At 42.9% G+C, this 26,311-nt stretch overlaps 1 protein-coding gene across 3 annotated transcripts in view; it reads left to right on the top strand.

Annotated features, from left to right (window-relative positions):
• Nucleotides 1-26,311, top strand: part of LOC100074803 (uncharacterized oxidoreductase ZK1290.5-like) — a 215,752-nt gene that overhangs the window by 74,066 nt on the left and 115,375 nt on the right. For all 3 annotated transcript variants that reach the window (XM_039911850.1, XM_029062884.1, XM_029062885.2), the window contains exon 2: nt 17,824-18,072. In XM_039911850.1, coding sequence (XP_039767784.1) covers nt 17,824-18,072 — 249 coding nt within the window. The remainder of the gene's footprint in view (nt 1-17,823; nt 18,073-26,311) is intronic.

The following is a 26,311-nucleotide window of genomic DNA, read 5'->3' as shown; positions in this document are numbered from 1 at the left end:
CCCTCTGACAGTAAGCATCCCTCAAGGCTGAGTTCTATTCTCCCTCTACACCCACTGCCTTGGAGATCTCATCGGCTTCCATGGCTTCAATTACTATCTCTATGCAGATGATTCCCAAATCTAGGTTTCGAGATCTAACCTCTCTCCTTCTATGCACTCTCACATTTCCCACTGCATTCAAGACATATCTACTTGGATGTCCTGCCGACACCCCAAAGTAAACATGTCCAAAACTAAATTCCCTATGTCACCAAATCCTGTCAGTTCTTCACAATATTGCTAAAGTCCACTCTTTCCTCTCCATCCAAACTGCTTCCATGCTGATCCAAGCACTTACCCTAACCCGCCTTGACTACTGCATCTGCCTCCTTGCTGACCTCCTGGCCTCCTTTCTCTCCCCACTCCAATCCATACTTCACTCTGTTGCACGAATCATTTTTCAACAAAAGCATTAAGTTCATGTCTCCCTACTCCTCAAGTACCTTATAGGCTGCCCATCCACCCCCACATCAAACAGAAACTGTTTACAGTTGGCTTTAAAGCATTCTACCAGGTTGTCCCAACCTACCTCCCTCACTAATCTCCTACTACAACCCAACTGGCACAATCTGCTCCTCTAGCACCAGTTTATTCACTGTGCCCCAATCTTGTCTCTTTTACCACCAACCCCTTTCCCACATCATCCCCCTAGTCTGGAATTTTCTCCCCATCCATATGTGCCAGACCAACATTCCCTCCATCTTCAAAGCATTATTAAGGTCCCATCTCCTCCAAGAGGTCTTCCCTAAGCCCGTCGTCCCTGACTAAGCCCTCTTTTTCCCAGCTTGCTTGCTCTTCTGCAACATCTGTCCACCTCAATCAGTGACCTGTGGACACTTGATATTCTCCCCACCCGGTACCCCACAGCACTTATGTACATATCTTTAAGTTATATATTATAAATGACTCATTTATTCATATTAATGTCTGTCTCTCCTCTAGACTGTAAGCTCATTATAGGCAGGGAATGTGTCTGCTTATACTATTGTACTGTACTCTCCCAATCACTTAGTATAGTGCTCTGCAAATAGCAAGAGCTCAATAAATTCGATTGATTAATTGATTGCCTGTGAAATGCTCATAAACTGATACAGTGTTTCTGATTCAGAAATACAGTAGAGACTGCTTGGAATAAACTCTCAAGGCCTTAGCCCTTGTAGACGTTGGGATTTTCAAGAATGTGACTATCGCCAGCCCGTTGTTGGGTAGGGATTTTCTCTGTCTGATGCTGAATTGTACTTTCAAAGCACTTAGTAAAGTGGTCTGCACACAGTAAGCACTCAATAAATATGATTGAATGAATGAATGAATAGTAGAATGACTGTTTTTTAGATAAGGAAACGGAAATATGAAGACATTTACCGGAGCCTAAGGAATCTCTCTCTATCCCTCTCTCTATCCCTCTCTCTGTCCCTTCTCTCTCTGTCACTGCTGTCCCTCACTCTGTCAGTCTGCTCTCGCATTATGTATTGTCCAAATTCAATAATGAAATTTTCTTCACCAGAATATTTAGGGTTACTGATCGGTGGAGAAGGTGAGTGCTCACAGTATTTGTATATGTGGTGCTCAAATCCTTGTTTCTAAAAACAAAGCTTTTGCTAAGGAGCTGATTTACTGGAGAAGCAGGATGGTCTAGTGGATACAGCACTCAACTTTACCTCCTCATCTTCCTTCTCTCCCAAACACATCCTCCCCATAAATCTGTCCTGCTCCTCCAAAGAGACCTCTAATCTTTGACCCCATCCAACATTATCAAGTGATCATGCACCATTTAGTCTCCACACCCAAACTATCCTCCCTTGATGCATATATTGACAGCCTCAACACTAACCTCTCCACTGAACTTATCTCACTCACTCCCCTTATCCCTTGGCCAATCTTGTACCACTAACCCACAGCTCTGGATCACCTCCACAGTACACTTCCTTTGCTCCTGCACAAACTGCAGATCGCTACTGGTGGAAATCCAGTATCAAACTGACCTCGCCTGTCTCTAATTCATATGCATCTGCTTCGACTCTGCCCTCTCCTTCACCCAGAAACATTATTTCTTCATCCTTGTTGACTCCTATGCCCATTTCCCTCACCAGTTGTTTCAGATGTTTAACTCCTTTCTCAAACCTCCTGCCCTTCCGACCCCCCATCTCTTGCCTAATGCTCAAGCTGTAAAGTGCTTTTGGTGGAAATCCAGACATCTGTCTGACCTTGCCCACTTTAAATTCACTTTTACCTGTTTCAATTTGGCTCTCTTCTCTCCCCGACAACAATACTTCTCCTTCCTAATTCACTCCCATATCCACTGCCCCTTCCAGCTGTTCCAAACAATTAATGTCAGCCTTCTCTCTGACCTCCCTTCCTCCTCTCTCGCCCCGCTCCAGTCTATTCTTCACTCCGCTGCCCGGCTCATCTTCCTGCAGAAACGATCTGGGCATGTCACTCCCCTTCTTAAACAATTCCAGTGGTTGCCTATCAACCTCCGCTCCAAACAAAAACTCCTCACTCTAGGCTTCGAGGCTCTCCATCACCTTGCCCCTTCCTACCTCTCCTCCCTTCTCTCTTTCTACCGCCCACCCCGCACACTCCGCTCCTCCGCCGCCCACCTCCTCACCGTCCCTTGGTCTCGCCTATCCCGCCGTCGACCCCTGGGCCACGTCCTCCTGCAGTCCCGGAACGCCCTCCCTCCTCACCTCCGCCAAACTGATTCTCTTTCCCTCTTCAAAACCCTACTTAAAAATCACCTCCTCCAAGAGGCCTTCCCAGATTGAGCTCCTCTTCTCCCTCTACTCCCTCTACCACCCCCCCTTCACCTCTCCGCAGTTAAACCCTCTTTTCCCCCCTTTCCCTCTGCTCCTCCCCCTCTCCCTTCCCATCCCCTCAGCACTGTACTTGTCCGCTCAACTGTATATATTTTCATCACCCTATTTATTTTGTTAATGAAATGTACATCGCCTTGATTCTATTTAGTTGCCATTGTTTTTACGAGATGTTCTTCCCCTTGACTCTATTTATTGCCATTCTTCTTGTCTGTCCATCTCCCCCGATTAGACTGTAAGCCCGTCAAACAGCAGGGACTGTCTCTATCTGTTGCCAACTTGTTCATTCCAAGCGCTTAGTACAGTGCTCTGCACATAGTAAGCGCTCAATAAATACTACTGAACTCTCTCCTCAAGCTTCCTGTCCCCCAGCCCCCAACATCTCTTTCCCCTAATAACCTGGCCACATAGTTTCAATTTTTTTGATGAAGTATCAGGCAAACTCATTCACTCAAATGGCTCAACTACCATCTCTATGCAGATAATTCCCAAATGTACATCTCCAGCTCTGACCTCTCCCCTTCTCTGCAGTCTCACATTTCCTCCTGCCTTCAGGGCATCTCTATCTGGATGTCATACCAACACCTCAAACTTAACATGTCCAAAACAGAACAGCTTATCTTCCCACAGAAACCTGTCCTCCCCATGACTTTTCCATCACTGTAGGCAGTACCACCATCCCCCCTGTTTTGCAAGACCATAACCGGTGTTATCGTCGATTCATCTCTTTCATTAAACCCACATATGCAATCTCACCAAATTCTGTCAGTTCAACCTTCACAACTTTGCTAAAATCTGCCTTTTCCTCTCCATCCAAACTGTTACCATGCTGATCCAAGCACTTATCCTTTCCCTCCTTGACTACTGTATCTGCCTCTTCACTACCTCCCTGTCTCTTGTCTCTCCCTACTCCAGTCCAAACATTACTCTGCTGCACCGATCACTTTTCAAAAAAAAGTTCAGCCCTCTCATGGTTGCCCATCCAACCTTTACATCATCAGAAACCTCTTACCATTGACTTGAAAGCACTAAATCAGCTCACCCCCTCCTACCTTGTCTCAATGATCTCCTACTACAGCCCAGTCTGTACACTTTGCTCCTCTAGCACCGGCTTACTCACTGTTCCCTGATCTCATCTATCTTGTCTCTGACCCCTTTTCCACATCCTCTCCGATATCCTGGACCTCTCTCCCCTTCCATTTACACCAGACCACCGCTCTCCCCACCTTCAAAACCTTATTAAGATCACATCTTCTCCAAGAGACCTTTCCCCATTAAGCCCTCTTTCCCCCGGATCCCTCTCCCTTCTGTGTCATTTATGCACTTTTATTTGTGACCTTTGAACATTTTATATTTACCCCACCCTAATCCCTACAGTACTTATGAAAGATCTATAAATTATATACTATAAAACATTTACTTATGTGAATGTATGTCTCTCCCTCTAGACTGTAAGATAGTTTTGGCTAGGGAATATGGCTGCCATCTCTGTTGTATTCTCAAATATTTAGTACAGTGCTCTGCACTAGTAAGCACTCACTAAATACCACTGGTGATGGTAATGACCTGGCCATGTACTGTACTGAGGAAATTGAAGTCTTCAGACATGAGATCCCTAAAATCTTCCTTGTTCCTCTCCAGTCCCTCTCTCCTCCTGTCACTTTTACATCTATCCTATCATCTCCAGTGGTTTGGCAAAAGGAAAATTGCTTCCTTTCAAAATCCACCCCACCCCATGCCACATCCCTTCACACCTTATAAAAGCACTTGCCAGCATACTTCTTCCCTCCTTGACCACCATCCTCAACTGTTCACTCTCCAGTAGTTTTTTCCCCACTGCTTTCAAACAGAGAAGCAGTGTGGCTCAGTGGAAAAAGCACGGGCTTTGGAGTCAGAGGTCATGAGTTCGAATCCCAGCTCTGCCACTTGTCAGCTGTGTGACTGTGGGCAAGTCACTTCACTTCTCTGTGCCTCAGTTACCTCATCTGTAAAATGGGGATTAAGACTGTGAGCCCACGTGGGACAACCTGATTCCCCTATGTCTACCCCAGCGCTTAGAACAGTGCTCTGCATATAGTAAGCGCTTAACAAATACCAACATTATTAAACATGATCTTCTCTCCCCACTCTAAAAAAACCTCTCTTGTCCCCACGACTCCTTCCAGTTATTGCCCCATCTCCCTTCTGCCATTCCTCTCTAAATTCCTTAAGTGGGTTGTCTAAATCCATTGGTTCCACTTCGTCTTCTGCAATTTTCTCCTAGACCTCTGCCTCCAATCTGGCTTCCACCCCTTTCACTCCATGGAAACTGCCCTCTAAGAGGTCAAAGAGTCCTTGCCAAAATTGATAGTTTCTACTCCATCCTAACCCTCCACAACCTCTCAGCTAAGAATATTCATTTGTATCAATGTCTGTTTTCCTCTCTACAGTATAAATTCCTTGTGGGCAGGCAACATGCCTACCAACACTCTTATGTCATGCTCGCCCAAGAGTTTAATACAGTGCTTTGTCACCATAAGAGCTCAGTAAATACGATTGATCAATTGATTGATTGATTCAGTGATCGATTCAAGTCAGAAAGCCTGATTCTAATCCCAGTTCTGTCACTTGCTTGCTGTTTGACCTTGGGCAAATCACTGTGCCTCAATCTCCTCATCTGTAAAAATGGGTATAAGATACCTGTTCTCCCTTGTCCTTAGACTGTGAGCCCCCTAGGGAAGGTGTCTTTGGTCTCATCTACTTAGGGTGCATCTTCCCGAGTGCATACTCCAGTGCTTTGCACATGGCAAGATTAACAAATACCACAATCATGATTGTCTTTAAAAAGACATATCATTTCCTGAATTGCTTTTTCACCTTTTCTGCTTGCAGAATAAAGAGTTTCACATCGAACATGTCGAAAGAGCGAGAGGAAGGGCACATTAAGGGCAATATATATTAGCATGTTTTTGGGGTGAGGCCTCATGCACCAGAAGCCCTGCTATGTATCAATCAATGCTCAGGCAATGTACAGTGAGAACCTCCAAATAAGGCAATGTTTGCCGATAAATTTCTCTTTGTTCTCTGAAAATTCGTGAAGAGATCACCCTGCTCCTTCTGGGCAGGGAACATGTCTACAGACTCTCTTCTATGGTATTCTCCCAAGTGCTTAGTATGATGCTCATCATGCAGTAAGTGCTCAATAAATACAACTGACTGACTGATGCTAGTTGCCCCGCTTTAGCACTCTTTAGATTGCTTAACCTTTGGGGTCCAGCCTGAAATTAATTTTGGTTGAAAACAAAATTTGGTTGCAAACCCTACTTAAAACTCACCTCCTCCAAGAGGTGAGACTGAGATCCTCTTCTCCCTCTACTCCCTCTGCCATCCCCCCTTTACCTCTCCGCAGCTAAACCCTCTTTTTCCCCTTTTCCCTCTGCTCCTCCACCTCTCCCTTCCCATCCCCACAGTACTGTACTTGTCCGCTCAACTGTATATATTTTCATTACCCTATTTATTTTGTTAATGAATTGTACATCGCCTTGATTCTATTTAGTTGCCATTGTTTTTACGAGATGTTCTTCCCCTTGACTCTATTGCCATTGTTCTTGTCTGTCCGTCTCCCCCGATTAGACTGTAAGCCCGTCAGACGGCAGGGACTGTCTCTATCTGTTGCCGACTTGTTCATCCCAAGCGTTTAGTACAGTGCTCTGCACATAGTAAGCACTCAATAAATACTATTGAATAAATACTATTGAATGAAATCCATGGGAAGCTGGGAATATACCAGTTTCTTAGACTTGAGGAGTAAAATGTATTGAGTCCCTTGAGGGGCAGCATTCATGGCTGCATCTTTTGCACTGGAAATGAAGGTTCTTTATTGGGCAGAGCCAAAGGAATCAGGGTGAGAGTCCAGCACCCCGCCAGCCCAATGGCTGTGAAACAGATATGTTGTGGAATGGGGTAGGCCTCTGAATGGCCTGTCATGAGTCCAGACTGGGACAGTACAGCTCCTGGATCGCGGGGGCCTGACCCCAGTCAGAGTGACGCTGTGGGATTCTTCCGGCTGTAACACGTTCACATAAACACATGCTTCTAACAGCTCACAGGAACAATCGTCTACTCCCCCGGTCCCAGACAAGCACAACCCAGCCCCCACCACTAGTTAGGGTTTGGGTCCAGCTTGGACTGTACATTCCTGAGGCTTGGCTTGGGCCCAGCCACAGAAGTCAGTCACATCTCTATGTGGGGATGTGTTCTCCAAGATACTTGGCAGGGGAAAAAGCGGCGGGTACAGTTGTTACAGCAAGAAATCTGACAAAGGAAGAGGCTTCAGGTGTGATAATGTGTTGTTTATGGCAGTTGATCACCTCTTAATAGCCTAGTCATAATGAACCAGGTTACTTGAAAGATCCAACTAGTCGCAGGAGGGTGGGGAGGAAGTGGTTGGCAAGCTTTTTTTATTTTTGCAAACTAGTAGCTACTTGTCTTAAAGGAAACTAAATGAGAAGAGTCCTTAAATTGAAACTGGAGTTAAAGTTGTGTAAACACATGCCTTTCTCACCCCATTCTGCGCCCTGATTGCCCATCTGGTGTTTTACATCGTTGTTTAACTATTGGCTATTTCTTCCCGACCTCTGTAATTTTGCTTTAAACAATAGATGACTCTGTCATTAGAACGTGAACCTGGGAGCTAGGCTGCTGTGTCCGGTTGTGTCACTGGATAGTAGGCCTTCTCTCCCCTTCTCCCTCTCTCCCAAAAAGTCACCGTCCCCTCCCCCTGCTGAATTTCCTTGGGAGAGGGCCACAAAACAGACAGAATCCTGGCCAAGGGGTTAAGAACAGCCCACCCTAACCCCTTGTCTAAAGAGTTTAAAAAAGTGGAAAGTTAGCGTTGTCCTAAATATCCTCTTTCGGGAATCCATTATGCATGAAAGGGACGTGGGCTCATTTGCAAGACCTCTGAATGAACTTCATTCATTCTGTACTTGGAAATGCCTATTCAGCCGCAAAGAGAAACAATAGTTACAACCTAATTTCTTCGGCGCCAATACCAGCAGAGGAAAGAGCCAAAGATCATTATGAAAAACGGGAGTAACTTTTCTCTGGCGATTATATAATTCCACATTCCTTGATGATGCCTGTGGAATTCTATAATACTATTTTCAAATGGTGGTAAGGTGGTTCAATATTGCTGTATTCGTTTCACATTTCAGTGCCCAGTAAATAAGGTTCTTTTAAAAACAGCGCTATACCAAAGTAGTCCATTAGTTACAATCACAGCAGTGAGAAAGATACACAGTTTGTCCTTTGAACGCCTAGTATTCCTAATAGCTCATTCATTATACTGGCTTAGTGATAATCTGAGAGAGACTTTGTGTTTATCCCTCTTAGAAATAAATAAATCATTTTATTCAATTTTAAAGGAGAGATGCAAAGACGAAGGGATCTTTGCCCGAAATGACAGGAGCACAATACAGGTGCCCTCCCCAGGTTCCTTTCCAAACACCATCTGATAGTTGAATTCTCTACTCAAGGCAAAGGAAGTAGAGCATGGACTGGGAGTCAGTGGTCATGGGTTCAAATTCCAGCTCTGCTGCTTGTCAGCTATGTGACTTTGGGCAAGTCACTTAACTTCTCTGGGCCTCAGTTACCTCATCTGTAAAATGGACATTAAGACTGTGAGCCCCATGTGGGACAACCTGATCACCTTGTATCCTCCCCAGCGCTTAGAACAGTGCTTGGCACATAATAAGCACTTAACAAATGCCATCATTATTATTATTACTATTAATTAGAGGATCATGGCAAGATGAGAAGCCTGCTACCACTCACAAAAATCTCTACTTTTCTACTCCACGATTCTCTGGTGCTTTTGGATGAAGTGAGAAACTCCATTCCCTCGTGGAGAAACTCCATTCCACCAGGGAATGGAGAAAGCGGTTGCAATAGCTGTCGTTAACACTAGAATCTCAGTTTCATCACTAGCTAAGATTGTGGGTTAAATAGTCTCCCATTAATTTTCAAGAAAGCAAATGAAGTTTTAAAAGTGATTTAAGAAGAAGAACTTCAGAAGTACACAGAGTTGTTTAAAAGGATTTGGGCTGCAACAAGATACTCTGTAAAGAAAGAAGAGTGCCAGCACTAAGAAGAGTATTTGACACATAGCAAGCGCTTAACAAATACCATTAAAAAAAGGAAGAATGTAAAGTGGACACATTTTTCATAAAGTGGAAAAATCACTGCCACATTCAGCTGAGCAAGCTTCTAAGAATAATAATAATAATAATGATGATGATGGCATTTATTAAGTGCTTACTATGTGCAAAGCACTGTTCTAAGCGCTGGGGGGGAATACATGATGATCAGGTTGTCCCACGTAGGTCTCACAGTCTTAATCCCTATTTTACAGATGAGGTAACTGAGGCACAGAGAAGTTAAGTGACGCCTAAAGTCACACAGCTGATAAGCCGTGGAGGAGGGATTAGAACCCATGACCTCTGACTCCCAAGCCTGTGCTCTTTCCACTGAGCCATGCTGCTTCTACTTCCACAGCCTCCTATGAATGCTAAAAATCATACTTCACTCCTTAGTTAACGTGATGTTATGCCTGATAGTTCTTTGATGGATGCTGGCATGGATTGCAACTATGTGTGACTGTGGGCAAGTCACTTAACCTCTCTGTGCCTCAGTTACCTCATCTGTAAAATGGGGATTAAAAGTGTGAGCCCCACTTGGGACATCCTGATTCCCCTGTGTCTACCCCAGCGCTTAGAACAGTGCTTGGCACATAGTAAGCGCTTAACAAATACCAACATTATTATTATTAGGTCTGTTTACCGTACTCTCCCAAGTGCTTAGTAGAGTGGTCTGCACACAGTAAGTGCTCAATAAATACCACTGATTGATTGAAAATAATTTCACAGTATTTTCCCGGAAGTTCTGGATTGGATTCCAGTTTTTAAAATGTGTGAGGAAAATATACCTTTGTTACAGTTTTTCTAGATACATCCATGTTTCGAGGAACATATTGCATGTGTGCCTATAGTACTAGAGAAGCATCATCGCTCAGTGGAAAGAGCACGGGCTTAGGAGTTAGAGGTCGTTGGTTCTAATCCTGGCTCTGCCACCTGTCAGCTGTGTGACTTTGGGTAAGCTACCTAAGTTCTCGGTGCCTCAGTTACCTCATCTGTAAAAATGGGGATTAAGACTGTGAGCCTCACGTGGGGCAACCTGTATCTACCCCAGTGCTTAGAACAGTGCTCAGCACATAGTAAGCGCTTAACAAATACCAACATTATTATTATTATTACTACCTGAATTCAAATAATGCTTGTGGCAATGATCCAGTAAGGAGAGACCCAAAACATAAGAAAAGAAATGCTATCATTAGATCACCTCAGTGTAATATTTTTTCAAATGATTTTTGTTATGTGCTAGGCACTGCTAAGCACCGGGGCAGATACAAGGTAATCAGGTTGGACACAGTCTCTATCCCACATGGGACTCACAGTCTTAATCTCCATTCTACAGATGAGGTAACTGAGGCCCTGAGAAGTGAAGTGATTAGTCCAAGGTCACACAGCAGGCAAGTTCATTAATTAATTAATTCATTCATTCATTCAATAGTATTTATTGAGCGCTTACTATGTGCAGAGCACTGTACTAAGCGCTTGGAATGAACAAGTCAGCAACAGATAGAGACAGTCCCTGCCGTTTGACGGGCTTACAGTCTAATCGGGGGAGGCAGACAGACAAGAACAATGGCAATAAATAGAGTCAAGGGGAAGAACATCTTGTAAAAACAATGGCAACTAAATAGAATCAAGAATCAAGAAATAAGCAAAGGGAAGTGGCAGAACTGGGATTAGAACCCAGGTCCTCTGACTCCCAGGTCTGTACTCTGTCCACTAGGCCATACTGCTTCCCTATATTCCCCGTCTTCATCCAACCCAGTATTCTCTCTTTGATAGTAACATCAGGCTGCTTGGAAATATCAATGGTATTTATTGAGTGCTCACTATATGGAGAGCACTGTGCTAAGCACTTGAGAGAGTACAGTACAACAGAGTTCACAGACAATTCCCTGCCCACAGCAAGCTTACAGACATTATTATAGATAAGTAATTTTTAATATATAATAAGCAGTGTGCTTAATGGAAAGAACATGGGCTTGGGAGTCAGAGGACATGGGTTCTAATCCCAGTTCCACCACACATCTGCTGTGTGACCTTGACAAGTCACTTAACTTCTCTGGGCCTCAGTTACCACATCCATAAAATGGGGATTAAAAGTATGAGCCCCACGTGGGACAACCTGATTACCCTGTATCTACCCCAGTGCTTAGACCAGTGCTTGGCACATAGTAAGCACTTAACATATGCCATAATTATTATTATATGTACATAAGTGCTATGGGGTTGAGGGCGGAGTGAATATCAAATGACCAAAGGTCACAAATCCAAGTGCAGAAATGATGCAGAAGGGAGAGGGAGCCTGGGAAAAGTGGGCTTAATCGGGGAAGGCCTGTTGGAGGAGATGTGACCTTAATAAGGCTGTGAAAGTGGGGAGAGTGGTGGTCTGGTGTATACAGAGGGAGAAAGAGTACCAAGCTAGGGAGAGGATGTGGGAAAAAGGTTGGGAGTGAGATTGAAGCGGTGTGGCTCAGTGGAAAGAGCATGGGCTTGGGAGTCAGAGGTAATGGATTTGAATTCCGGCTCTGCCACTTGTCAGCTGTGTGACTGTGGGCATGTCACTTAACTTCTCTGTGCCCAGTTACCTCATTTGTAAAATGGGGATTAAAACTGTGAGCCTCACGTGGGACAACCTGATTACCCTATATCTACCCCAGCACTTAGAACAGTGCTCTGCACATAGTAAGTGCTTAACAAATACCAACATCATTATTATTATTATAGATGAGATAGGGGCACAGTGAGTAAATGGGCACTAGAGGAGCAGAGTCTGCGGGCTGGGCTGTAGTAGGAGAAGCAGCATGGCTTAGTGGCTAGATCATGATCTTGGGAGTCAAAACGGCCTGAGTTCTAATCCTGGCTTTACCACATGCCTGTTTTGTTACCTTGGGCAAGTCACTTATCTTCTCTATGCCTCAGTTACCTCAACTTCAAAATGGGGATAAGAGTGTAAGCCCCATGTGGGACTGGGACTGTGTCCAACCTGATTAACTCGTTTCTACCCCAATGCTTAGAACAGTGTTTGGCACATAGCAAGTGCTTAATGAGTACCATTATTAATTATTATTAATAATTATTAGGAAACCAGCAAGGTGAGGAAAGAGAGGGCAAGCTGAAAGAGCGTTTTAAATCTGGTTAGGAGTTTCTGTTTGATGTCGAGGTGGAAAGGCAACCACTGGAGGTTTTTGAGAAATGGGAAGACAAGGACCAGATGTTTTTGTAGAAAAATGACCTGGGCAGCAAAGTGATAGAGAAGGGAGAGACAAGAGACAGGGAGGAAAGGGAGGAGGCTGATGCGGTAGTTAAGGAGGGATATGATAAGTGCTTGGATCAGAGAGGTAGCATTTTGGATGGACAGGAAAGGGTAAATTCTAAAGATGCTACAGAGGTAGAACTGGTAGAGTTTGGCAACTGACTGAATATGTGTCGACAGAGAGATGAGCCAAGTTTGTGGGCTTGTGAGACAGGGATGGTTGTGGTGTTTTCTACAGTGATGAGAAAGTCAGTTGGGGGATAGGGGTTGGATTAGAAGATGAAGAATTCTGTTTTGGACATCAGTCAAATCATATTTATTGAAAACTTACAGTGTGCAGAGCACTGTACTAAGTGTTTAGGAGAGTGCAACCCAACGATATAAAAGACACATGGTTGTCTGTTTGGCAACATTCCAAACACTTTAAGTTCAGGATGTTGGCAGGACCCCCAAGAAGAGACGTCCCAAGGCAGGAGGAAATACAAAATTGCAAGGGTGAGAGGTCAGATCTGAAAAGACAAATTTGGGACTCACCCATCTAGAGCTGATAGTTGAAGTCATGAGAGCGAATGAATTTTCCACGGGAGTGTGTGTAGACGGAGAATAGAAACGGACCCAGTACTTAACCTTGAGAGACCCCCACAGTTAGGAGTTTGGGGGGCAGAAGAGGAAGTCGCAAAAGAGACTGAGGAGTGATCGGAGGGGAGGAGAAACAGGAGAGGACAGTGTTAGTGATGCCAGTGATGGATAATATTTCTAGAAGGCAGTGGTCCTCACTGTTGTAGGTAGCTGAGAGGTATAGGAGGATTAGGCGAGATAGAGGCCTTTCTATCTGGAAAGAAAGAGGTTGTTAATTACTGTAGCGAGGGTAATTTTCAAGAAGTGAAGGGGGTGGGAGCTAGATTGGAGGGAAGGGTCAAGGAGAGAATTGGAGGAGGGATGTGGAGGGGGCAGGTGTAGCGAACTTGTTCATGGAGTTTGAAGAGGAAAAGTAGGAGGGAAATGGGGTGGTAACTGAAGGAAGCTGCAGAGTAAAGGGAGGGTTTTTTTAGAAAGAGACTAGAAAGGTATTGTTCATTTTCAATTATAGACTTATATGTAGTGAGCTTTTGAATGGAAGTCTGGGGACAAATTTACTTTTTCATCCAATGTTTTCAGACATCACATACACATAGGCAGTCATCATAGCTTTCTTTCAAAAGTATCCCCAAGTCGTATGGGAGCAATTGGCCCCAAAGTTTTTTTTCTAAAATGCACTTTATTTAGAATGCTCTGAAATGGGCAGGGAATGTGTCTGTTTATTGTTTATTGTTGTTTTGTACTCTTCCAAGCTCTTAGTACAGTGCTCCGCACACAGTAAGCCCTCAATAAATGCAATTGACTGAATGAAAGAATGGTAATATATCAACAGCTTTTCTTTCAGTCAAATATTTCAGATAGCTGATAAAATTCAAGATTTGGTCTTTTCAAAACTATCTCCAAATCTATCACAAAGCATGTGAATGTAAGCTCTCTTCAAAATTGAAGATTTTCTTAATGTTTAATGCCCTCTATGTCAGTAGCCTAAAGTTGAATTATTACAATTGTTAATTTTAAAAATATATTAGTCTCCTTCATACTGGGCACTTAGTATTATACAGGGAATCGAGAAATTGATGACCAACCCACAAGAAACTAGAGTCTATGGAGAGAAGCACAAACACATCCGGTAAACTAACATCAAATCTCATAACGGGGCAGGGAACGTGTCTACCAGCTCTGCTATATGGTACTCTCCCAAGCTTTTAATACACTGCTTTGCCCACAGTATGTGCTCAAAAAATAAGATTGATTGAGTGGTAACTTACCTTTATTTCTCCCTTCTCCAGTCTCCAATTGAGGAACAACAAAGTCCCCTACATGCTAAATATTCACAAAAGCTGAACTCCCTGATTCGCTTGCCACCCACTTCTGTCAGGGAGCAACTCTTGGGTGCCACGGTGACAGGCAGTTTCCCAGGGAGAGCAGGCCCAACCCTTAATCCCCAAGTGCCCCAACCCTGAAGACAGAAACTTGAGCTACACTCTCTATTTGACTCATCTCTTAAATGGATTTTAAGGACCTGAATATTCTAAAGAAGTTAGATATTTTGGAAAGCCAATTATAAATATTGTCTTAATTGGTCTTACTGTTGCCAGCAGAAAGATGCTTTTCTTGTGTGGTTTTTTTTCTTCTCTTATTTCTTCATTTTATTCTGTTCCCTTTGGAAGCCATATTCCCCCAGGGAAATAAATCCTTGCAGTCATCCTTCAGTTCCTCAACTCCATTTCTATTATAGATTCTGTTTCTCCTACTTATTTTTGCACTACTCATTGGTTGTGCTATTCCTTGTTGTTTTGGTGGAAGGAAGGAAGAGAATAAGGACTAAAGTCCTAGAGGCCCTTTAATCTTAATTTTAAAATGACTGATCTGGGCAAAACTCAACTTGTGATGGGTCGGGGTCACAGTGAGGAGTGGTTGAAAATCAGATGATAATAATAATAATAGTATTTTTCAAGCATTTACAATGTGCCAAGCACTTTGCCAAAAACTGGGGTAAATACGGGATAATCAGATTCAAGATACAAAATACAGGATAATCCTATTCACAATCCCTGATTCACTCAGGGTTTGCAGTCTAGGAGGCAGTGGAAACCAGAGATGAACAGGAGCAGGAGAGAAATAGAAAATGGGAAAGAAAAAACAGAGGAATGGAAAAAGGAAAAAAAAAAGATTGCAGAGAGAAATGCAAGCAGAGAAAAAAAGAGACAGGGAGAATAATGCGCTAAAGAGAGATGATTTGTTATCATCATCAGAATTACTCTCTTGAATCAGTCTCCTTGCTGGTCTCTCTGACTCAATCAATCAGTGTGGTATATACTGAGCACTTACTGTATGCACAGCACTGTACTAAAAGCTTGGGAGAGTACAATAAATTAGATAGACACAATCCCATCCCTCAAGAATTTTATACTTTTGTTGGGGAGACAGACATTAAAATAAACTTCAGAAGCACATCTCTGACCTCTTCCGCATATTATTCCCAGGACCCAGAATGTCTTTTCCTGCAAATCCATCAGAATCTCAAATCATCTCTCTCATTCAGCCCATGCATTCAACCCGTCACCAAATTCTGTTGATGCTACCTTTACAAAATCTCTAGAATCCACCCTTTCCTTTACATCCAAAATACCGCGATGTTGGTCTTCAGGAACTTATTATTTCTGCCTTGACTACTGCCTCAGCTTCCTCTCTGACCTCTCTGCCTCCTGCCTCTCCCCAGTTCAGTCCATACTTCAGTCGGCTGCACAGATGGTTTTTCTAAAAAATGTTCAGTCCGTTTTTTCCCCCTTACGTCAGTTTCCCCGGTTAAAATGTAAGCTCCCTGTGGGCAGGGAATATGTCTTGTGCTTCTGAAGTGCTTCCTACTTGCTCAGTACAGTGTACTCTAGAGAAGCAGCATGGCCTAGTGGATAGAGCATGGTCCTAGGAGTCAGAAGGACCTGAGTTCATTCATTCATTCATATTTATTGAACGCTTACTGTGTGCAGAGTTCTGTACCAAGCGCTTGGGAAATACAGTTCAGCAACAAATAGAGACAATCCCTGCCCACAACAGACTCACAGTCTAGAAGAGGGAATAATAATGATGGCATTTGTTAAACTCTTACTCTGTGCCAAGCACTGTTCTAATCTCTGGGATAGATACAAGTTCATCATGTTGTCCACGTGGGGCTCACAGTCTTAATCCCCATTTTCCAGATGAGGTAACTGAGGCACAGAGAAGTTCAGTGACGTACCCAAAGTCACACAGTTGATAAATGGCAGAGCCAGGATTAGAAGCCACAACCTCTGACTCCCAAGCCTGTGCTCTTTCCACTAAGCCATGGTGCTTCTCTGCCACTTGTCTGCTGTCTGCCTTTGGGAAAGTCCTATCACTTCTCTGTGCTTAGTTACCTCATCTGTGAAATGAGGATTAAGACTGTGAGCTCCATATGGGAAAGGGACTGTTTCCAAACTGATTTGCTTGTATTCACCCCTGTGCTTAGAACAGTGCCTGGCCCATAATAAGCGCTTAATGAATACCACAATTGATCAATTTTTTAATTAGACTGTAAGCTCACTGTGGGTAGGGAATATGTCTGCTATATTCTTATATTATACTCTTCCAAGCGTACAGTGTACCGTGCTCTGTACACAGTAAGCATTCAATAAATGTGATTGTCTAACTACAGTGCACTGTATTCTTAGTTGTTAAGGCTCCCCAGGGACAGGGGCCATGGGGTCTGATTTTCCCACCTATGTATTCTCTCTCAACACTATGTACAGTGATCTGCACACAGTAAGCCCTTAATAAATGCTATTACTTCTACTACCGAAGGCGCTCTGTAAATACCTTACTATCGTTGGGAAGCAGCATGGTGTAGTGGAAAGAGCGTGGCCCTGGGAGTCAGAGACTCTGGGTTCTAATCCCAGATCTGCCACTTACATGCTGTGTGACCTTGGGCAAGTCACTTAACTTCTCTGTGCCCCAGTTTTCTCATCTGCCTAAGTGGGGATTCAAAACCTGTTCACCCTCCTACTTTGTCTATGAGCCTCAGGTGAGACCCGATTATCCTGTCTCTACGTAAGCGCTTAGTACAGTACCTGGAATATAGTAAGCACTTAACCAATACCACCGTAATTATAATGATTATTTTTATTACTATTGATGGTGGTTAGCATCCATACTTTCAGACAGACACCTACATGGAAATATATACAGTCACATAAAAATATCCAGGCACTGATAAACATATTGATGCAGGCACTCTCAGGCAGGTAGACACACGCAAACTCAGAGACACAAAATTAAAATATCACTGCAACTGCCTGGGGTTCACTGCCGCTGCCTCTGCCCAAATGCAGCTCTAGGCTGGTGCAAACAAGTGCCTGTCACCACTGCCCAGGCCTGTCACAACCTCCTCCTCAGCTTTAGCTGTGGCAACAGCAACCACTGGCTCCGCTGCCAGCCTTGACATGACCATAGCCGAGAGGTTCCAACCCCGCCCCTGCGTCGATTGCAAGATTTTCCGTGGGTTCTGCTAAAGCATGGCAGAGACCCGAAAATTTACAGCAGGACACCTGAGTGGGTGTTACTCAAACTGTGCTTCATCTCACCCTCATGCCATGTGCTCTTGATTTCAAAGGGATCTCTTTGCTTTGGCCGTGATCTGGCCCCTGTTCTCAGAAATGACTGAAAATGTAGGCCTCTGGAAGCCGGAAAGCCTGTTCTCTTTTTTTTTTGGAAGTTAGGTCCGTGTGAGATCTGACATGAATCGTATCAGGGTGTCTTTCACCTGTTCACTCACTGAGATTCAGTGGTTGGAGAAAAATCACCCCGAGGAGCTCAGGGTCAACTTTAGTGTGAAAACGAGAGTATAATTTTGGGAGGTACTCATTTGCCGACCCACAGAAAACAAAAGAGGTGGGAAAGTGATGTAAATAACTCTTCTGTTGCTCGTAAACTTCCTCTTTTTTTGTCTTAGGTACTTCCCACGTGGGTGGCTATTCCCATGATGCAGTAATATATGCCCTGAAAGAATGTGGCATTCGTCATATTGATACAGCCAAGAGGTATGGGTGTGAATTGCTCCTGGGGAAGGCCATCCAGGAAAGCGGTGTGAAGCGGGAGGAACTGTGGATCACTACGAAGCTGTGGCTCACGGATTACGGCTATGAGAGTGCTAAGCAGTCCTGCCTGGAATCCTGCAACAGGCTCGGCGTAGAGTATCTAGGTATGATTTCTTGATGCCGCTAACCCGCTAATTCCTAGTGAATGTTTCAGCTTCCACCCTTTCACTACCACCTAAAATGTTTCTAAAAAAAATAAAATCTCGCATTTGGAATGAGACTCATTTCGGGGGACGAATGAACTAATATGTTAAGAAATCAAAATGCCTTGCAGGAAATCCAAATTCTTCAGTGAATTCTGATTTCTTGACAGAATCCCAGTAATTGAATTGAATTGAACCAAAAATTTCAGTCACTGGATTTCCCCCTAGTTACAATATTGGATAGCTTGCTAATCTTTTCTGGGATGTCTTTATGCTTTTTCTGTCTCTGGGTACCACGGCTGCATTGGAGACGTCATTTGTCTTAGCATTATCAATCAATCCATCAAGCCACCAGTACTATTTATTGAGTGGAGACAGCACGGGCCTGGGAGTCAGAACATCATGGGTTCTAATGCCGTCTCTGACTCTGCTGTGTTATCTTGGGCAAGTCACTTTACTTCTCTGTGCCTCATTTTACCTCATCTGTAAAATGGGAATTGAGGCTGTGAGCTCCAGGTGGGACAGGGACTGTATCCAATCTGATTTTCTTGCATCCACCCCAGAGCTTAGTACAGTGCCTAGTAAGTACTTAATAAGTACTGTTATCATTATTATTATTATTATCATTATTATTATTCCTAGGCAGAGCCAGAGCAAATACATATATTTAGTTTTGTTTATTAAGGTTGCTGTTCTAATGCCCCAGACTCAGAACAAAACTAAATTCCAGACGACTGAGCATGGCTGTCCAAACCCTTGCACTTAACTCAGGTGACCCCGGCATCCTAGCATTGTTTAAGAGGCCCAGGCCATTCAGGCCTTATTCATTCTAATACTGCAATCAGAGAACGAGCAGGAGTTAATTGGACTTCAAGGATATAATCGATCAATCATATTTATTGAACACTTATGTGCAGAGCACTGTACTAAACGCTTGGGAGAGTACAATACACCAGAATTAGCAGATACCTTCCCTGCCCATAATAAGCTAACTGCCTAGAGGGAGAGACAGACATTAGTATGAATAAATCATTTATAATATACAATTTAAAGTTATGTATATAAGTGCTGTGCGATTCCTTATACTATGTCCTCATTGGCTCAGTGAATATTTTTCACCAAAATTTTAAAGGCTGGGGCCCCTCCTGGCAACCCTTATCTTGCCTGGCTGGGGAACAATAAACCTTTTGGGTCAGAAGAGAAAAAAAACAGTTTCTGGAAAACTTGACCGCTCTCCCCTCCTTATAGAGATGAATGATCTTTTTCTGTGAAGATGCTGTTCCTGATGTTTTGCTTATTTTCTGAATGGGTAAGTATGGCTGAAAGTGCTGATTCATGACATGCAGGCTGCAGTCCTTTCTAAGGGTAGGTGGAAATAATCTCATTTATCCCCGAGTAGAATATCCAATTTGTTAATTATCAGTTTACCCCGCCCTCAGCCTCACAGTATTTATATGCATGACTGTCATTTATTTATTTATATTAATGTCTGTCTCCCTCTCTAGACCTGAAGCTCCTTGTGGACAGGGAACGTATGTACCAATTCTGTTATACTGTTCTCTCCCAAATGCTCAGTTCAGTCCTCTGCACGCCTTAAGTGCTTAATAAATATGATAGATTGATTGATTGATCAGTGGCAGTACTTTCAACTCTCCTGCCTAGCCGCTTTCTCTCTGACCTCCCTTCATGCTAGTATACCTATGATGTACCAATCCTTGCTCCAGATTCCAACTTTCGTGGACCCATCAGCCTGTTCCCCAGTTAAATCACCAAGTCACCATCCCAATTTGATTTTATCAGCTGTTTTGTTTTACAGCCTTTTTGAGTCTTGAGCCTTTGTTCTAATTTGCCACGGGCACGTACAGAATTGCACTCCTTCTAATGGGCATTCAATAACTACAGTTACATCTACTATTATTACTTGACTCTTCTTCTTCCATTATTACATATAAGCAGGAGCCCACTCCACTCTACCTGTGGGATAAGTCATTGCATTGCCATTTTCAGGGTTTGATTGCTATGTACAACTTTTCCTTTTTACCCCAAAGATATCCCACATCTATCTCCCTCCACTCCATGTCACAGCCAGCAGCTCATTCCTACATCAGTCACATAATATTTATTCAGATTTATTGTACACTGGTCAGCACACAGTAAGCATTCAAAAATACCACTGACTGATCGATTGATTGATTGAGCTAAAGGGAGTATTGTAATACATTTGAAAGAATTTTAGTTATTTCCTGTGTTTGTTGAAAATGGGAATTATTTTGGTGGCCAGTAAAGTTTCCTCCAGTGCGTGGTAAGGTTTAGGCAGATTTTTCTAACTTCAGCAATAAACATGCCCAGACTAATTTGGGTCCCTCTCGGGCTAGGATTCACTGATTTTTTTTCACCCTCCTTGCCCTGACTTGGTCAAAGACTCCTGCCACGTTTTAAGGTTTAAAACACATATTTTACAGAGCTTGAGTGCTTTTCCATTATCTTTTTCTTTCACTCTGAATTGTGTAAGAGGAACATTCATACTGAAAATATTGTGTATAAAATTACTCTGCTGGTGAGCAGACCAGAAAAAGTAACCACTGGATTTATCACCAGGGACCCAGGGTACCCTGTGCCTTTCCTCCTCTTTTCTTGCCACCACAACAGTCACCACTAAGTAAACTGTCAAAAAGAGAAAGGGGAAACTTTTGTGAAGATAAGAAATGAGTGTTTTAGAGGGTATTTTTGCTGATTTCAGCTGCAGTGTTACTTGGTAGTCCTGCACTATCATGAAAGTGATCATTTTTATTAAAGTGCGTATCTTCGATTTAGTGGTGGAGCGACTTCGCGGCCTGAATTGTGTGGAACAGTGGTGAGCAGCTAGCTCTTGGACGCATTACGTCCAATTTCTGCCTGGGTTTGGATATCCGGAGCACCTCCCAGGCTGAGGTGCAGTGGGAGTTTCACCCCCATTAACAGTGGACGCAGGGAATCCAGCAAGATTGAGATATCCCTGGGCCCAAAGTACCCAGAACCCATGTTGTGTATTTAGTGGCTCTGAGTTTAACCGAACAACTCAAAATCAGTGGTCTGAACCCCTGAAACAGGCAGAACATCCTCAGTCATAAGAGGACTTTGGAGAGTAGAGACGGCTCAGGATCGGCCAGTTTCCCTGGATTTGCTTTAAACAGGAATCCCCATTGCCTCCCTCCAATTTCTCTCTCCAACTAAACATAAGGGGAGAAGCCAGAACTGGATTAACCTTGGGAGCATCGGTGGATAACTGGCTGTTTGGCCCCCTGTACCTCCTGGGCTTTTACTTGATATGGAGAAAGTCATTCAGACGTCTTTGTGCCTCAATTTCTCCATGTGTAAAATGGCCATCCTTAGGTATAATCCTTCTGGGCAGGTGACAGTAACTAAATAGTAGATTGATACAGTTTCTTCCCAACACAGATATCAAGTTACCTACACAAGTATTATCTTGTTTTATTTCCAAAACACCCCAAGAGTAAGAGAGTGGCAGGTGTTATTAATCTTATTTTGCATGTGGAGTAGAAGAGATCTAAACTAGATTCAGGGAAAGAAACTGTTGGACAAAAAGGATTTTGTAGCATATAACTACAAAATATGTTGCCAAATTGTACTTTCCAAGCACTTAGTACAGTACTCTGCACACAGTAAGCACTCAATAAATATGATTGAATAACTATAGATGTTAAGTGTAGAAAATAATCATTTTCAGTTAGCTCATATGGTCTGCCACTTGAATTTGTCCTTTAAACACTATCATTATTGTTTTACCGGCGAACACCCAGGAGTTAATTTTATACAGAGGGTAATTGGAATCCTGGAATCTGAATCTTTTTTCCTCCATTCTTTGTAAAAGTTTTACCTCAAATATTTGATTCATAACAAATTAATGAGTTAATACAAGCCCAAGCCTGAAACCCACATTTGTTTATCCAAATTCAATCATTATCTCTGATCTGAGCATGCAACACTGATTCTCTCTTAATTGCTAGTAACAGGAGAGCAAACACAGTATGAGGCAAAATAACAATTGTCCTTCCTAGTCTGAAAAAACAAACAATGAAAGTGATTGTTCAAATTAAAAAACTAAAGGATTGATTAAAAAGCAATTCAAATTTAATTAGCAGTGGGTAGTGTAGCTATGTATTTATCATTTACTTCAAGGAGAACTTTGTAGCTCATACTACTGGTCTTCTCTGCAATGGGAATAACAGTGCTTTTGGACACAGACAATTCTTGTCTAATTCAATTAATCAAGAATATTTATTGAACATCTCCTGTATGCAGAGCATGATACTAAGAGTTTGGGAAGGCACAGTAAAATTAGTAGCCATGATCACTGCTCTCGTTTACAGTCTAGCAGGGGACTTTGACGCTAAAAGGGAAGCAGCGTGGCTTAGTGGAAAGAGCACGGGCTTAGGAGTCAGAGGTCATGGGTTCCAATCCCTGTTCTGCCACTTATCAGCTGTGTGACTTTGGGCAAGTCACTTAACTTCTCTGTGCCTCAGTTACCTCATCTGGAAAATGGAGAATAAGACTGTGAACCAGCGTGGCTCAGTGCAAAGAGCATGGGCTTGGTATTCAGGGGTCATGAGTTTGAATCCTGACTCTGCCACTTGTCAGCTGTGTGACTGTGGGAAAGTCACTTAACTTCTCTGTGCCTCAGTTACCTCATCTGTAAAATGGGGATTAAGACTGTGAGCCTCATGTGGGACAACCTGATTACCCTGTATCTACCCCAGTGCTTAGAACAGTGCTCTGCACATAGTAAGCGCTTAGCAAATACCAACATTATTATTATTATGTTGGACAACCTGATTGCCTTATATTTACCCCAGTGCTTAGAACAGTGCTTGGCACATAGTAAGCACTTAACAAATGCCATCATTATTATTAAATACATTGCAGATAGAGGAAGCAAGTAGTGTATAAAGATGTATACATAAATGCTATGGGGACATGGGAGTGGAGGGGAGGGCTGTGAATGCACACGTGTTTAGTTGGTTCAGCAATGGTTCAAGTGGCAATAGGGAGGGGATGATGTATCATCAGAAGAAATACATAAGTATTTTATTTTATAGAATAAAAAGTATTCTTCCCATCTTCAAAGACTTTCTAAAATGCTTCCCCCTTTGGAAGACTTTCTTTGATTAATTTTTCTTTTCTTCAGGTCATAGCCACCCAACTGCTATCTCAATACTTTTGTGCCACCTCTGCATGGGTGCATGGCTCTTTTGTGTATTTCAACTTCCATATGCCACTATTTAAACTCCTATTCATCTAAAAACCCTTCTTCCCATTTTCTTCTTCCTCTCCACAGTTTATTTCTTATCTGTCTCCCCCAACTAGTTTGTAAAGTTTTTAAGGGCTGGGATCATGTCTTCTGATTCTGTTCTGCTCTCCAAATTGACAGAGTCTGTAACAACATTTGGGCAGGGGATCTTTGCCAATGGGATTGTTAATTAGTGCATGGACCTGGGAGGAAGACGGACATGGGTTTTAGTCCCAGCTCTGTCACTCGTCTGCTATGTGACTTTGGACAAGTCACTTAACTTCTCTGTGCCTCAGTTACCAAATTTGTAAAAGGAGGATTAAGACTGTGAGCCTTATGTGGAACAGGGACTGTGTCCAACCTGTTTAGCTTGTGTCTATGGTTAGAACAGTGCCTGTCACATAGTAACTGCTTAACAAATACTGTAAAAACAATTAGGGCATGAATTTTGGGGGGTTAAAAATATCTGTAATATGGGAAATATCTGTTTTTGAAATTGAGTTAAAATCAGTTGTAAATTTTAGCAATTGAAGTTTTATTTTAGCCTTTTTGTGATTCTTATTTAGTCACATATATATAACAAGTTTTTCCTTGTCAATATTATTCCAAATGGTGCAAATCTGACATCACAACTATCTGCTCTCAACTTCATAGTAATGTTAAAGCAGCCTTGCTTAATTGAAGCCATCAGATTCCAGGATCAATCCAAAACCTAACAATATACAAGTCTTGATTTTGAGGTGATAGTTATGTATTTGAGTGGGTAGAATGATGAGATTTCCATAAGAGATGAGCATAAACTGATTGGAGTGACAGTAAAGCAGGCAAGATTTTCAGATTCTTTATGGTAAGTAGAAGAGAAACCCTCTCTCTCTCCTCCCCTCTCAACATAGTGAGAATCAAGGAAATGTCATATACTTAAAGTCACAAAATTGTCAAGATAGTGCAGTATTTTTAATGAGCACTTTTTAATGCAGACTATTGTTCTGCTCTTGGGAATGTTCCAAAAAGATGACAGGTGAGATCTTAGTTCTTGGTGTAATGGGGGAAACAGTAGACCTAATTGGACAAATATCTCATAGTTAGGAATGAAAGAATAATTCTAGATAATAGATGCAAGTCAATAAGTGGAAATAAATGAAACATATTTGGATACTGAGATGGCTAATGGGATGACAGAACTGGAAGGATCATCAGGGAATGTCTTCTGGAGGTGATGACGTTTTTAGGAACATTATAGAGGAGGGGAAGGATTTAGTTTCAAGAAGATGAAAGGGGTGGGTGCTCTCGGCAGTGGGAAGCAGCAGGGCCTAGTGGACAGAGCACAGGACTAGGAGTCAGAAGAACCTGGGTTCTAATCCTGTCTCTGTCACTTGTCTGCTGTGTGACCTAGGGCAAGTCACTTCAGTTCTCTGGGCCTCAGTTACCTCAACTGTAAAATGGAAATAAAGACTGTGAGGCCCACGTGGGATTTAGACTATGTCCAGTCCTATTATCTTGTTTCTACCTCAGGACTTAGTAGAGTGCCCAGCTTGTAGTAAGTGCTTAGCAGATACCATAAGAAACCAAAATTGGGAAACAAAAAGTAGAAAGTGGAAGTCAGCACTGAGGGACAGTTATGATTGGAACTGATTGGACAGATATGATTGGAAGCATTAAAGAGTACCAGCTAGGGTATAGTGGAAAAAGAGACCAGTTAGAACAGAGAAATTCAACTGATGGAAATCTAGAAAGTTGTAGTCAGGAATGTTACTTTTCTATGAGCAGCAATATGGGGAGCTGTTGGAAGTTTTTGAGGAGTGGAATGTTAAGCTCTATTAAATATTTTTCAAAAATCATACATTTAGCTGAATGGAAGGTAATAATAATAGTGGTATTTGTTAAGCGCTTACTATGTGCTAAGCACTGTTCTAAGCACTGGGGAGATACAAGGTCATCAGGTTGTTCCACGATGGGCTCACAGTTTTAATCTCCATTTTACAGATGAGGGAACTGAGGCACCGAGAAGTGAAGTGAGCTTGCCCAAAGTCACACAGCTGGCAAGCGGCAGAGCTGGGATTAGAACCCATGACCTCTGACTCCCAAGCCTGGGCTCTTTCCAATGAGCCATGCTGCTTCTCTAGGTAGGCAGAAGAGAGGAGAGGCTAGAAGCAAGGAGCCCATAAGGAGACCATTTACTATTGTCCAGCTGGGAGGTGTTGAGTAGGTACCTGATTAATGGGGGGAGAAGTGGTGGCAAGTCCATTTTATATTATGAAGGAAGAATAAGCAGGATTTAGGGACAGATTGACTGTGGAAGCAAAATAATCAGTCAATCAGTGGTACTTATTGAGCAAGTACTGGTTTCAGAGCACTGGACTAAACACTTGGAAGAGTATAATAGAGTTGACAGACACAATCTGTGCCCTCAAGAAGCTTAAAATTAAGCAGGGAGAGGAAGACATTAGAATGAATTATGTTAGGGGAAGCAACAGAGACTAAGGATATGTATAAGTGCTGTAGGGATGGGGGTTGGGTATCACAGTCCCTGTCCCACTTACAACTCCCAACCTTAACCCCCACTTTACAGATGCAAAAGAAGTTAAGTGACTTGCCCAAGGTCACACTGCAAAGAAGTAGCAGAGCTAGGATTAGAACCCGGGTCCTGAGACTCTCAAGCTCGTGTTCTTTCCACTGTGCCATGCTCCTTTAGTGCATAGGTGACACAGAAGGGAGATTGAATAAGGTGGGGAGGTGAGTGGTTAGTCAGGGAAGGCTTCCTGGTAGTGATATGATTTTACTAGGACCTCGAAGATGGGGAGAGTGGTGGTCTGTTAGAAATAACGGGTCGGAGGCTTCTCGACAGGAAGGAGGGTAAGGACAGCTTATTGTGGTGAGGGAAAGTGTCTGTTTAGTGTTGTATTGTGCTCTCCC

Source organism: Ornithorhynchus anatinus, chromosome 4 (genome assembly GCF_004115215.2).
Source record: "Ornithorhynchus anatinus isolate Pmale09 chromosome 4, mOrnAna1.pri.v4, whole genome shotgun sequence".
Lineage (NCBI taxonomy): Eukaryota > Metazoa > Chordata > Mammalia > Monotremata > Ornithorhynchidae > Ornithorhynchus > Ornithorhynchus anatinus.
This window is presented reverse-complemented; position numbering and strand designations above follow the sequence as displayed.